A 15,567-nucleotide genomic window follows, 5' to 3' on the forward strand; every position below is an offset into this window, starting at 1 on the left:
GCAGCTCGGAAGCCTCGAGTTTCAGAACTGGATCCAGTTTAGAACCCTGACACATAGCTTGGTGGATTTATCTAAGCTGTTCCCCTGCTCCCACTTTCTGACTCACCCTCTCCAGGGTGTAACCACTTCAGTAGCAAAGCTGACAGAAGAGTTTGACATTTCTGCCTCAGCATCTTCATGTTCTATACTCAGCCTGTGTGGACATTCTCATCTGCCTCCTTTGGTACTCATACTAATTGGAATTGTTACAAGGTAAAGGGTACCATCATGCTTTAGGTTTTCAAACTTTGTAACTGAAATGCTAGGCCTATAGTGTAAAATCCTTTTTCCAAACTCGATTTAGTTTAAACATCAAATCAAACTTGAAAGCTGACCATTATATATGCAGGAAATGTTTCATGGTCCTTTTAAGTAATCTCTTAAGAGTGCTCTTAAGTGAGCTGAAATGCCTGCTGTAAAATTCCATCCTCTGCTCATTGAAAGAGTAGGTCTACATTCACAGGAATCTTTCACCTACTGATATTTTTAATAAGTTCTGCTGTCAAAGTAGCTAAAGGAAAGCCTAATCTATAAAAGATCACATTTATAAGTGACTGGAGCAAAACTAAGAATGAAATTTCAAACCTGAAATTGTGTATTACATGATGTTTAAATGTAACTTTTTTTAAAAAAAAATAGTAGACAGCTTCCTTTGCCTCTGCATTGCATTTTCAAAAGGCAGGTATTTTCCTTTGCTTCTGTATTGCATTTCAAAAAGGCAAACTGAAAAAAAAAAGATGTGTCAATTCTATTATCTGGAACTGCTATTCACTGACGTCTTCCAAAAGAAAAAATATGTAATAGTTAATCTTTATTTGGCACATTGTGTATTTAATGAATAGCACTTGGAATTTAACACTTGGATAAACATTTAACTATCTGGCACTAACTAAATACATCACTATTAGAGGGACTTTATGTAAAATATAATCCCACTAAGCGGTGATGATTACCATTCAGTATCATTACGGTAAGCCAGTTTACTGGGATACAGTCCAATAAAAAGCAGTCACCTTGATTTAGTATAGTTACATTGTAATAATATACTACATACAGAACTTATGATGAAACATTTCTGGATTATTTGTATACAGTGCTATGACAAGGCAACAACTCCATGAGCTAAGATGCAAGAAGCATCCTTCTTCAGCAAAAAGAAGGAACACTTTATTACACAGTATTTGAGCCAAAACTCCCTCTTATAAAATATCCATCAGGATCCCCAACTTTTAGCTGGACATTTGACTAGAAGTCTTCTCAGGTAAGCTTAACGACCTGCAATGAGCTTGATGGACTGAGCTGTCCAATTCAACTCGAACCCCTGGCTCTGCTACAAGAGATTATCCGCGTCAGAGGCAGACTAGAAATTCTTGCTTGTACGAGTGGACTGGTCTAAGATGTGGGGTTTTGGTTTGATAGTTTCCTACCAGCAAACCCTTACTGCTGACGCAGCTATATTGCCAAAAACTACAAAAATAATAGAAGTCTGTTTTGTTGGTAATGTTCTTTCTGAGGGACATGGTGTAAGGTACTGTAGAAACTGTCACTGTACTAAGGTGGTTTCCATTCTTGCTAGTGCAAAAACAGGCCTAAGCCTTCCCTAACAGCAGAATATAAAACCTTCATCAGCATTTGATGTACTATCTTCATTTTCTCAGCAAAAATCTGAGTGTAAGCAGCTGTTGTAAAAGGCAGTGGGAATCACAGAGGGATGGCATCCATCACCACTTAGGTACCCACATTTAGCTTGTTTTTTTCTTTCAAAAATGTTCTCTCTAAATCTTTTTCTCCCTTCTCCCATTTCTCTCGTTCCTCTAAAAGAAAATCTTATGCACTACTTTGATCCTTGTTACTCATCCCCTTAGTTTCATTTCTTTTTCATTTCTATTCCCTCTCCCTCCCTTGGTCTCAATAGACATTAAATGCATTATCCCCACACCACTGAAGTCCAAAGAAACTGGATTGAGATTTATAGAAGCTAAACAGACACCAGCTCATGTCTCCAATATGCAAAGAAAACAAATCGTACAGGGTACCGTGGGTAGCTCAGTGCTGCTATTAATATTTTTGTAGTTTCCAAGACAAACTAGGAATAATAAAGTAGTAAAATCTTTGTCATGGGCTAAGGCCACTGTCTTCCTAAAGAATACTTTAATTTCAGCAGATAACTATAAATTTTAGCAGCCAGCAATAATCCTGTTCCAACTCAAATATAACCTCAGTGCTAACATATGGTTGTGAGAACTGGAAATCCACCATAACATTAAAGACTAGATGTCTTTCAAAGCAAGTGCCTACAGAGGATTCAGGGCATTGGATGTAAAATTTAATCGCTGATGAAGGAATGTGAGAAATCTGCAGTCTCTGCAGAAATCCAACACTTTCTTAAGCATTCCAGATGCTAACACATCCTCCTCTGTGATGCCTTCAAATAGGAACAAACGCATTTCAGAAAACCCACTGGTGACTTTCAAGAGAAAACCTGAACAAGGTGGTTAAGGTAGGAGGGCTGAGCTCATGATTCCAACACCATAAAGCTGGAACAGCAGGAAGTGATTGATGGCAAAGGCTTACTAGCAGTTGCTCACGGAGTTTGTAAGAATGATATTTTCTCTGATACAACAAAATGAGTATATTCAAAACAAAACATGGCTGCCGCATATAGCCAAAATACATTTGGGGGCAAAACAAAATATCACTAAGAAACTGTGTTCATTATGTACAGAAGAATGACATACTAAAGTAGCCTTTGAATAATGCTGAGATTTCCAGTTTCAAACATAGATTCACAATTTTCATGGGTCATGTGATGGGTCCTTGAGTTACCAGGTATCAGCATAGCTCAACGAACAGAAAATAGGGCATCTTAGCAACCACATCTTTAAGGTAAAGTGTATTATTTCAAAGCTTTCCAACATTTCTAAATCCCTCTCAAAACTGGGGCCCTGCCCTCTCACTTAAGATTTTTTTTGCTGGTCTGATTTTGCTTAACTATTTTTACATGTAACATGTAGACTCATACTCTTAGTCTCCCAAAACGTATGAGTTAAAAAAATGTTTCAAACGCATGTGCCAGTCTTTGCACTTCAATTACATGTCAGACATTTTCATAGCCAAGTGCTGAAGGCTGGGATTAGTGGGCATATTCAGCCTCTTACATTGAGTACATCAGAGCCAAAAATATAATTCTCAAATATAATTTATCAAAACTGGGTTATTTATGTCTGCTATAACTTCTTGTATCTGAAACACAGTATGTCTGGACTAGCAATAACTTCTTTTTTTTTTTTTTTTGTTATTGCAATAATTATGTCCCAGAAAGCCTGTGGTTTAAAAAGAAATCTCTATTTCCTTTTTATTTTCTTTTTCTCAGGCAGTCCTTTCCTGCAGACCTCTATTTGGGGATCTTAGCTTAACAGCATTTTTTTGATAGACACGGTACTTATGAAATTACTTTTAATAGGTAAAAATTTGTATATATATTTGTTGATATAAAATTATGGCCAATATTGTTTTCTGTTGCATTTCCTTATACAAGACAACCAATTGTTCTCAATATCCGATAGTACATACCCATATTTTTCTTTGGGTGTGAGATACAAAATAAAGCATTTATATCACTTTATACTCCATATCACTGTAAACAGTCTGCTTCCAGATCAGCAAAATTCTTTCTTTACAATAACACATCAAACCATGTCTGTATAGAAAGAATCCAAATTCTGTGGAGCAGACAATGGAGTAACTTGTGTTAATACACAGTTGTTAAAAGAAAACACATGCAACATATGAATTTCACTTCTTGATTCAGTAGAAGCCAGTATTTCATTTAATGCAAGGTTGACTGTTTTTTTGCTCCTAATATTGCTTACGGATCATGTACCCCAGACTTCTCTTAAAAATCTGAATTAGGGAAAGTTTAGCAATCTAGAGAGGGTGAACGTTGGCAGGTGGAGAAAGACCAAGCATTCCTGTTTTTCTTTCAGAAACAAGGTGGACAGAATCTCAGCTTATGTGAATGAGGTAGATCCACAGAGGTGCAAAGAGCTGTGCCAACTCACATTACCTGGGAATCTGGACTAATGTTACTGCAGCCTTATGGCTGCAAAGTCCCCAGATATGTCAGTTAACTTCACTGGGAAGGAAGGAACTCCACACAAAATGAGGTATGTTCTTACTATCCTGAATAATTTCTAGTTTCTAATTTCTAGTCTTCTGTTATTGTTGCCTCTTTCATCTTGAACTCCTCAGTTTTACCTAGTGCCAGAAGCTAGGCCATATATGACTGGCCTCAGCCAGAAGTGCTGGTGACAGATAAGAACTAAAATACTTGCATAAATAGGAATATACATATTTCCAAACAATGTCTCCTAAGGAAACCGTCTGCAGCTTTTTCAGACCTGGCTCTCAGATGTGAAGGGCTACACAACTATCTCCCTAGACAAATAGTAGCTAAAACAATTTGAATTTGGTTTGCCAAATATTTACCAACAGTTATCACATTATTTGACTCATCCTTGTGTGTGTGCATACACCTTAATGTGACTGGTGTGACAAATAGCATAATATCTCGTAAAGTCAGACAGGAGCTATCATGTTCCAGGGCACCACCTGTCTAGGATTATCAAAACATCAGCTTTGAGAAAGAGCATGAAAAATAAAAGAAAAAGCATCAGATTACATAGAAAGAAATTAAAAGTTCCAATATTCATCATAACTTTGCCATCTCTTTCTATACAGTAAACATTATAAGAAGAAAGTAATGTTTTAACATAATGAAAATTTAAAACATTGTATGCAAAGTAAATGGAACCATAATTGTCACTGCATTGTTAGAGACCAGGGAACTTTGATTTCTGCAGCAACCACAACTCTATGCTGCGTGCATACAGATACCAATTAAAAGCAGCATAATCGTCACTGAAATGTTCCTATGTATATGCAATACACAGAATCGAAATTGTGCAAACAATTCTTTCCTTTGCTGAAAATCTGAGTGCTGTATTAATACTGGGTTTAACTGCTGATCTTGGCTGGCAGTAGATGGGAGTGGGTTGCATTACTGTATTAGTAATGTACTGAATTTAATATAAGATAGAATAATACTTTTGTCTCCAAGTCTTAATGAAGTGAATAAAACTCACTTCTGTGACTTACAATACCACTGTGAACTCCCAATGAAATCACAGTCCTATAAAATTATTTTAAAATAAACTCTATTCCTTGTGTGGCTTATTTCTCTAGTGTTACTCTAGTATGATGACTTACTGAACTATAAGCAGAACGTATACCTCATTAATACAATCAAACACACGGAAATATACTAAAAGAGAGCAGAATAACTATTTGAGAAATCTTATTTAAATTATTTCTGCATTACAATTAACATACTTTCATATTAAAAAAATTGATTTCTAATTATTACTGTGTAATAATTTATAAACTGACACAGAGGTACAGTGTGTATCTCATATCTAGATATCATATATATGATAATAAAGACTGTAACTAAAAATCAATAAAATCCATTTTAAGATGTTAACTGTATATATGAGAAAGTATATAGAAAGCTGATTCTGTATCTATTTGTTGAACCAATCTATTACATGCAATTTACCTCATAAAGTCTTTTGAATGTACTGCTGTTCTCACAAAATTATCCCAAACCAGAAGTTTGTCTTCTATGAGGATTTTTCTCCCCCCAAATCATCAGACTATCTTGAGAAATAAAGTCTGTTGTCCAAAGAGATTTGGTAAAACTTAGGTATTGGAAGTGTCCCGTACCCTTGAAAAAGCATCGATATACTGGTTCCTAAATTACCAGCAAGCTGTTGAAAAAAATGTCCTATCTAACCCATCTAGTTTTCAGAGTCAGTTGTTTAAGTTGTCCTCAATCTTGGGCAACTGAAAATATGTGGAGATACATATCATATGGCAGCTCACCAGGTTTATATTCATATTACTGACTTACATGCAAAGAGCCTGGTAAATGATGGAGAGATTAAATTTTCTGAAACTACCCAAAAGGAGACGTCAGAATCCTAATAATCTGTTTATCTGATCTGGCAGCTATAAGACTAAAAGAGAAAATATTTTGGAAGGAAGAGCAAAGCCCTAGACTGAGAGGGAAGAGAGTCATGTGGTTGCAGGGAAGCATCAGTAAGTTTTCCATACATTAATCAAAATTACTGTGCATCTGCCAAACTTGTTCTGTGACACATCTACGTGACCTTCAGAAGCAAAATGGTAAACTCAGTTATTTACACAAGTATGTTCTCACTTTCCATAACATCTTCTTTTAGTACTTATTGTTCAAGTATTAGACTTAAAGGTACTGGAAATACCAAAGCCAACTGGAGGTTGGATTAAAGTACTAGATATACCTTATAAATAAATCCATAAGAAAAATGATTCAGCAACTTCAAAAAATGGGTTATTCTAAACCCCAAATATTTTATTACTTCCTGGCTGACATCCCCTTACATAATAATCAGAATTAAAACCTGACTATCATTAAATGCAGAGGCCGTTATAATCCACTTTTTACTTGATATGGATGGTGCTAATATTCAGTTGTGAAAAACCTCATGAAGTATTTTACACCAATTAAGCTAAAAGGATGTGATTTGTAGAATACTATCATGGGAAAAAACCCAAGACTTATTAATAGTATATACTTTTGAGTGTACTGATATTTCCAAAGGGCTAACTTTTTTTTAAATGAAGAATTTTTAACCATGGCTTGTATCTATCCTGAGAGGTCTTTCGACTTGAAATTGTACACGCGTTTTTCTTCTGCCACAATCTGAAGCACTAAGAAAGCTGAATTCAAGAAAGTCTTATAAACTGTCATCTTCATTTACCTTACCTTTCTGTCTACTAAGAGTGGGGACATGCATTCTACAGTTTTTGGTGAAAAACACATCTTGTTCCATTCTGATGTTATTTTTTTATCATACTACATATCAAATTTGTACTATCTTTGGATATCCAGCCTAGTTCTGCTGATTGAAACTCTTGGAAATAAGACATCTGTGATCAAAAGCATGAGGAAAATAAATCACAAATAGGAAATCATACTCTTTCAATCAGAATTAGCAAGCAGCTCCCTTATCCCTCTCCTCATCTTATCAGGCTTATTTCTCCATCTCTGTTCTTTTTCTCTTGAACGATCAATTAGAAAAGTAATTGTGTTACTTCATCATATTGGTAAAAGGACTGGACTACAGCTGTTCTAAATATTCAAGTATTTACCTGTCACTGTCTTCATTGTTACCTGAATGTTACAGATATACAGGTTAAAAATACCCTCTCAGAACAGCCAATCCAACAGCCTACTGCTTGACTCAGTCTTTCTGCCACATTTTAATACCTCCATTTTAATTCAGTGATTTCATATGATTTAAAATTTGAAAGGTCCATACAACTTACTGTTTTGTGCCAGAGCTTGAAGCAGACAGTCCAAGCATCCCTCCAAGCTATCTGCTGTGCTGTCAGTGGTTGTTATCTTCAGCTTTTTCAGGGCATCACTTAAATTATCTGCTTGGCAAATACAAAAAAAGATAAATCAGTGTTCTCATCAATTTGGTAATAGCACTAAAGCCTTGAATGTAAATACTTAGTGTAAAATAAAGAATTTCTGTATCAATGAAGAAGGCATGTATGGTCTGTGTTCTGAGGATACAAAAAGCCAAGAGTCAAAGGTTATAGATGAAATTAAACTTGTCAAATTTATATGTACATTTATCATTCTGCATTTGAGAAAAGATGTCAGCAGGCACTTTATGAAATGTCACCGAATAGTAATCTAGCCATCAGTATTTTCTCATCCTAACTGGTGCAGAAAACCAGCAGCCATTTCTTTGCATCTATCTTTGTGTGCAAGAATAACATAGAATGAAAATAAGCATATCTTGATTTTTTCATCAATAAAGGGAAAATAATTGAAAATGCCCATTTCTGCATGCTGTGTAGGCTTTCATCTTAGTTATACATTCACAGATTCCTAGTGCTAAGCTTACAGCCCTTTAAGTATTTTGCCATTTTCCAAAAAGAATGTTACAAGCATCACTGCTTATATTTATATATGTTTTACTGTGTTAACTCTTTAAATTCAACTGATCTGTAGAAACAGATGGCATTTTCTTGAAATAAGAAAGTTCTGTTGCGGACTTCAGATAATTAACCCTTTCCCTCTTTAAAAAAAAACACTGCCCAATGCAAATGACGTAGTATCATTCTCAAAAGATGCACGTTTTTCCCCATAAAGGTCAGGGTAGTAGGACCGTTACCATTTTGAAAATTCTGTCTATTCACGAGCAAGGTTTAAGTGCTGGCAGCTGCAGCCTGAGTCTCCTTGGTAAGACTGCTGATGACTAACCTCACTCTGCATGGACTATTCTTTAAAAATGAGTGCTGATTCAGTTTCCATGCCAACTCTGACAGTAAGCAGAAAGTGTTACTCAAAACAAATAATGTTAAATAATGTCTAGCTGTCCCTTGTTTCCCAGGCTAATCCAAGAGCCTTGACCCAAACCCAACTGAACTCTAGGTGCAGTTTCTTTGCAATGCATCACCGGTATCTTCTGAGGCTGAATGGCAGCCAGCGCTGCCTTAAAGTTTCACACCAACATAGGAAGCCCCTTTCATAGGTTGGCACCTACCGTGCTTTGCCTCCTCTTCACCTGCCTACATATGGGATGCTGCAAAGGAAAGGAATGGAAACATAGCAGGCATCCCGTGAAGAGGGTGGAATCTCACTCCTGGAACTGCTCTGCTTCTCAGCCAAAGCTGTGGCTTTGTTCCACGTCCATTTTTTATTAGCACATGCTTTTGCAGTTCAATATCCCATACAGATAAAGGTAAGGTACTTAATTTTTAAAGTGCTCAGTATTTATATACGAAATTGTTTATATGTTTCTATGACCAATCTGTTCATTAATAAACGTGTTCTTAGCAACACTATAGCCAGGATTCCCATTACTCCTAAATGCAGAGAGCCAGCAGCATACTGGCAACTCTATAAAAGCTTTTGGGGCAACTGCACTTAGTTGTTCTCCTTGAGATCTTAAACCTGCCTCCCTACCATCTCTCCTTGCTATGCTGAACTCCCAACTCCTCGAACAAGCTAGAAGGGAAAAAAGCCCTAAATTTATTTTCCTTCATACTCATGTTACTCTGCAGCAGCTTACTGCAGCACCTTTCTTGAATGACATTTAACTAACAGTAAAATTGACCATGCACTGCAAAGTATCACTGGTTAAATACATTATTCAGGAAATAACATTGGAATTTGTCAAGAGACACAGGTGTAGAGTACTCAATGACCAGTCTCAGTACTACAACTGTGCACTCCACCTCCTCTTATATTTTCTTCACCTGCCTCCATCTCATATTCTTACCTTCAGTTTTCTGCTAATATAGCACTAATTCTCTTCCCCCCTTACAGGCATCTCATCTCCCCATATATTCACACACTTAACTTTTAAACTGTAGCAACATTTACAGTAAGAGGACTAAATCTACTATACAGATAAAAACCAGGGGCTCCTACAATCTAGGGAAGAAGAAAATGCATAGGTAAGAAATCCACCTTCACATCAGATTTTGCAGACTATGAGGAGAGGTTATTGTAATCAGAGAGCAGACACAGACTTTATTTTTCTCTTACAGCCTCTTCTACCTCACACGCTCAATAGATCCCACTTATTATTTCATTTTTGTGTGCAGAGATGGGTGCTTTATCTCAAATACCTGTAATTTCTTCCACTCCACGCCACATCAGAACCTGCAATAGAGTTAGGAAAGTCTCTCCAGTTGTTCTTCCTACCTCCCCATTCTGCTCAGTGCCATGTTAAGCTTCTCTGGGTGAAGGCCACTATTTTAATACTATACAATTGCATATGACATGCAGAATGATGCATTTAGGGCAAAATTGTCAAGTGTGACTGTCCAAATGTTTCATTCCCTAGGACAAACAATTCATTTTTTCATGGTACTGAGCATGTGCATGTCCCACTGACATACATAAACATTGAACTGCAAATTAAGACACACTTCAAGTATCAATGGACACTTGTAGCAACGGTATACCATATTACCTTTAAAATATCTTATGAAACCATGATGCACTATGTGCCAAACTGCTACTTTACTAGGTATACTTGGATGTTATAAGTACTTTAAAAATAATAATAGAAAACAATTAATAAAGCATATGCATTAAGTGTGTTTCTAAAATAAATTCCACTAATCCTTGATTTTTCAATAAGCCTACAACTCTAAACTTCTTGCAGCTTGGGATTTACTCACTCTGTGCTACAGAAGAAAACATAAGTAGGAATACTGCAGAAACAACAAATCTTTTGATACAATGTCAGAAGGCCAAGAGCACAGAGGGAAAGAGAACATCCTTCGAGAAAGAATTTATTTGCTCACTTTTATCATAGCTGGTCTCCTTTCTAAAAAGTCAACACCTTGAAAGATACAGTTACTGTCAAAACACGAGAATCTTGGACATATGCAAATACACCTTAAACAGATTCAGGAGCTTTGTTATTATTTAATTTTTGTTTCTGTTGTTGTTCTGAAAAGCACAAACCCTTACAGTCTGAGATGACACTGACAGGGATATTCAGAGAGAAAGGGCTGTCATGTTCTAGATGGCTCTTACCATATAATCACACAAGGCTTCCCGACTTCCGCAGTTTCACAATTGCCCTAAAGCTGTCATTTAGGGAAGAAGCTGCAGATTCTTGTCTTCCAGGTACAAAACCCCTGTTGTTTTCTTATGATCATCTCCTGCTTACTTTAATGTCTCTTTCTCTCCTTCTAGAGAAGCTGCTTTCAGTAGGCTTGTTACTGCATAGGCTGATCAGATTCTCAGTAATAAAACCTCATTGGAGAAAAACAATATAAATAGTCTTTTTCGCTGAGTATCACAGAAATCTGAATAAGTAGATTTTGTGGGCAAGGTGGGCAAGATTAGGATGGTAAAGGTAAAAATAGACTACTAATGTTCCCTATGGCACAGTTGCTCAACAATCTGGTATCAGATTGTGAAACTGTGAGGCATCAATTCTGAAGTTTAACAGAAGTATCAACTATTTTGTTGATGACCCCAAGCACAGGATGTCTCCCACACTTGCTGGCTTACTGTGCTGCTTTCAGAAGAATTAGTTATCTTATCTGGACAAAAAGCTCAGAATCCCACAGACCTTAATCCTATATAACCTAATGATACAAACTGGTAAGTGAGGAAGTGGAGTCTGCCAAGAGCTGTCAGACCTGTCTGCCCATTCCACCTATTGTTCAATTTTTTTTCCTCATAACTACTCCTGCACAAACACACCTAAAAAATAATATGGTTTAAATACTATGGTTGCCCACATTGCTTTTGGTGTCACAGTATTACTATTATCTCTTGCAAACTATTTCTATCTCTTGTGCAGACATTTTTACAGAAAAAAAATTAGTCAGAAACTAACATAAGTGAATGTTGTAATATTTCATTTCATTTCACCATACTCTCATTTTTCTGAGAGCTTTTCTACGACTCATTCCTATTTTCAATCACTAACTTGTTATATGCAGAAGACTATTCTTTTATCTTGTGAAAACTGGGTAGTTGATCAACCTTGTTCAGAGTCAAGACCACAGGAGTGCTGGTTAGACCACAAAAAGTCTGATAAGGTACCCATCAGGCAGCTTCTGTGGGCAAACCAACTTGCTAATTTTGCTGTGAGTTCACATCATCTTCACCAAAATCACAGAAAATGCCCTCTTTCCAAGACTGATATTAAAAAAATTATTTAGGATGTCTTAGTTGAGTATTTACATGGGCATCTTTTGTCTGGACTGTTTGTTTTTCATATATTTGTATTATTTTTCGAGTATGGATATTTTCTCTGAAAATGAACACTTTGAACATCTTAAGGTTGCCTATATCTTTTGATTGACATTTAGTCTGCTGTTGTTATTAAAGAGACTATTACATTATACATCCAACTTAACAGATAAGGAATTCAAAATTAATAGATATTGAAATGGGACATACTGAAACAGGCTGATCAGATAAGAAGTTCAAGCAGTTCTGCTATTATAGGGATGGTGGCTGTATTAACGCCAGAGCCTTTTGATTCTGTTTCACTGCCTCTCGGGAAACAATGACACATCAAACTGAGCAGAAGGAATGTGCCATTTTATGGGTCTCCTTGTAATAATGGCATAAATCTCTTAGAAATTTAAGTGCATATGACTAGACTTCAGAAACTACTTCATTTTCTTGTATGGACTTTAACTTATTAGAATTTCAGTACAAACTAACCTATATAGGCAATCCACCATGGACTCACCACAGTTGTTTTTGACAAAAAGTGTATTCTGAGGTTATATTATTTGAGAACCTAGGAACTGACACGAAGATCAGACTCATAATCCATTTAGGGGAGCATCCAGCTCCCAAGCCATCATTACCCCAAGCTCTTCTCTTCTGATACCATCAGTGTGTCTACTCTAATGCAGACCTTACACCACCAGCAGAGCACTAAACCGTGCTAAACCATATTCAGGGGTGCCTGAGGTGCCCTGTGGCGTATAACAAGTATCTGACCTTGATAACCTCCCACAGGGTGGTGGTGGTTTGTTGATCCTGAAGAGTAGGCGCATTTGGCCTGAATTATTTTTTGGAGCAGAAAGCCCAACAACTGGTGAGATCTCTAGCATGCCTTTGGTTTTTAATGACCCCAGATGCCACCTCTCCCTCTTTTCCATAGGAAACTGAAGACTGGCCCAAAATTAGGAGAGCCCCTTAGTTCCCAAGACATTGAATAAGCTGTCAGAAACGTACACGATAAGTCCTTTTTGAATCTGTATAAGGAAAAACTAAGACACTTTTTGGATAATTTATGAGAAGATATCTAGTCCCATAACAAGTGTTCATCCACCTAGACATGCAAAATACCTCAAATGCAGAGTTTATTGAGGACAAAAGAATTTTGTTCTCATACTTAGTCCATTGCCAAAAAATACTCCATCTTCAGCTGTCTTTGTAGACAGCTGCCCTCAGGTGCTCCCAAGTGTACAGTGGTTTCTGTCAAATCACATGAATCCATCATTAGAAAAACTCTTTGTTCTTAGTCCATCTGGGAAATTTCTAAAATTGGCATCTAATCAGGAGGTACCTATATGCTGTCAGAGGGTAGCGACAGGGGTAAAGAATTAATTTTTGGTAAGTAATGCCTGGAGACCTGGTAAGGACAGACAAGACCAAATGGTCTTTGACAATGCAGAGGTCAACGGCTTTGTTGGGAAACAAACAGGAAACAGAAAACGATTTTGCCACTGTTAAATTATTAACTATACACCCACAACCCACACTTTTAATACTGCATACATCTCCTGGCACCTCATGCTGCAAATGACATGCTGCAGAAGAGGCACAGGCACGGCTGAGCAAAGGTAAGGAACAACTGCTCCCCAAGAAGTTAAATAGACAAGGACTCTTCATTCTGTAAAAAAAAGGTGTAGATTTGTGGAATCAGAAATAGGACTAAGGTAACTAAAAGAAAGCTAATAATTACCGTTTCTTTTAACACAACAACTAAAATGCCAAAATTAAATTATCAAGCAACAAACTTAAAAACGACAAAGTATATTTTCACACCACACACAATGGAAACATGGAACTGTTAAGAAGCTGGAAATATAAACAGATTCACTCCATACATGGCTACTAATACTATGATATGTGTAACAATTCTGGATTAGGAAGTTCCTACATGCCAGATTACTGGAAACTGGGAGAATACCTCCCTGTACTTGTGCTACTCCTGTCCCTGCCCTGCCCACTGTTTTCCCAGACATGAGCTACTGGTCATTCACTGTCAGAAACAGAATAATTGGGTGCACTGACTTTTGGCTACAGGTGGGTGACATGGCATTTGTTGTCACACTGCGCCTCAGTGCCTTGGTTCACCAAGAGAAGAAGCTGGCCAAACACACCTACCCAGATATGTTTGGACTTTACTGGGCCATCTGCCTGGATCCAGCAAGCTGAAAAAGATTTTGGATTCTGTAGTTTCTCTACAGCCAGTGAGGTAATTCCCATGTTTATCAGTTGCCCCTTTGTGCTGAGGCTGATCCTGGCCCTAAACCAGATTAACATTTAAATCCATGAATCCAAACATCTTAATCAGGAAGGAACTTTTTTTTAAAAACAGAAATCCTGTTTATTTGTTTCTGTCCTACCCTGTCCATTGAGGTGGGTTAATGTTTTTTTTCCAACAAATTTTCTATTTCTAGGGATACTGATAGATCTTTAACTGCAGGGCTCCTGCTGCAACCTGTCTTTACTTAGGTACATTTGCTCTACTTTTCTAGCATAGTAACTAATTTTAATGAGAGTGCCTATTTTTGTCAACAGTTCAGCTGCTTCATTCTTAAACACTTTCTGAATCTTAGATATATACCATCTGGTCTTAGAGACTTGTTACTCTTTCATTTATCCACTTGTTTCTGCATCTGTTCTTCTGACATGGGACTTCATTTTTATTACCTGAAAATACTCACATGCAATGATTCATTGCCACCTGAGCATTAAGCTACCTAATTATTTTTTGTAATTATCAGCTGAGCCTATACACACTAATAACTACTTAGTCAGTTGTATTCAAAATCAGGATAGAAACCTGAAAAAAGTGACATCAGTCAGCATTCAGTTCATTTGGAATCTCTTGCCAATGCAAAATTTTCATTTTGTTGTTGAATTCTGGTTATTTTTAAACAAAAAGAGTGGTGTGTTGCTGGGGTCTTTTTACTACTTCTGAACTCCCTCAATAATATGTTCATGAGTAAAATTAAAAGGATCAACTGTTACTCTCTCAGTAACAGAGATTAGCTAAAATTACTTTTATTGCTTGTTTTCTGGTGGGTTTTTTTTGCCTTGGAGGAAATTTGGAAGATATTTGAAAATAATTTCATGTATTATTATTACTGTAGTCACAGATAAACAACAGACACTAGTACAAACATATGTACACTACAACAAAGTATATTGACCTGTAGCTACTGTAATTGGTTTCTGAACACTAATGATCCTTTTCCTACTATTTAAATCATAGGTTGCAAAGACTAGACTGTAAGAATGACATTTCAGAATATTTTACAGAATCTTAGAGGATTTTTGTCTCTTTCCTAGGAAAATGTGGTACAGATTTAGGTATCTTTATATTTCATAATTAAACACTGAAGATCTGGAATTATCTTAAGGTCCAAAGAAACTGATCAAAATTCAGTGAAATCAACGTAACAACTTGTACTGGTTTATAAAAAGCCCTAAGAGATCTTGCTTACAATCAGTCTTAAAAGAAGAATTACACTTAACTGACAGATAACTGCACATTTTATTTTCATATAGTCTGTTTTCTCCAAGTGCCTGATCTTCACTGAGTCACATTATGAAAACCCAGGAGACATACAGGGCATAACAGAAAATACTAATTGGGACTTTCGATAGACACAAGCCTTTAA

General features: G+C 36.7%; 1 protein-coding gene across 3 annotated transcripts in view; it reads right to left on the bottom strand.

Moving 5' to 3' along the window:
* Positions 1 to 15,567, bottom strand: part of RAP1GDS1 (Rap1 GTPase-GDP dissociation stimulator 1) — a 93,809-nt gene that overhangs the window by 51,280 nt on the left and 26,962 nt on the right. For all 3 annotated transcript variants that reach the window (XM_039384236.1, XM_027738161.2, XM_039384237.1), the window contains exon 2: positions 7,471 to 7,578. In XM_039384236.1, the coding sequence (XP_039240170.1) occupies positions 7,471 to 7,578 (108 nt within the window). The remainder of the gene's footprint in view (positions 1 to 7,470; positions 7,579 to 15,567) is intronic.

This window comes from Pipra filicauda, unplaced genomic scaffold (assembly GCF_003945595.2).
Source record: "Pipra filicauda isolate LSUMZ 115617 unplaced genomic scaffold, ASM394559v2 scaffold340_size778089_pilon, whole genome shotgun sequence".
NCBI lineage: Eukaryota > Metazoa > Chordata > Aves > Passeriformes > Pipridae > Pipra > Pipra filicauda.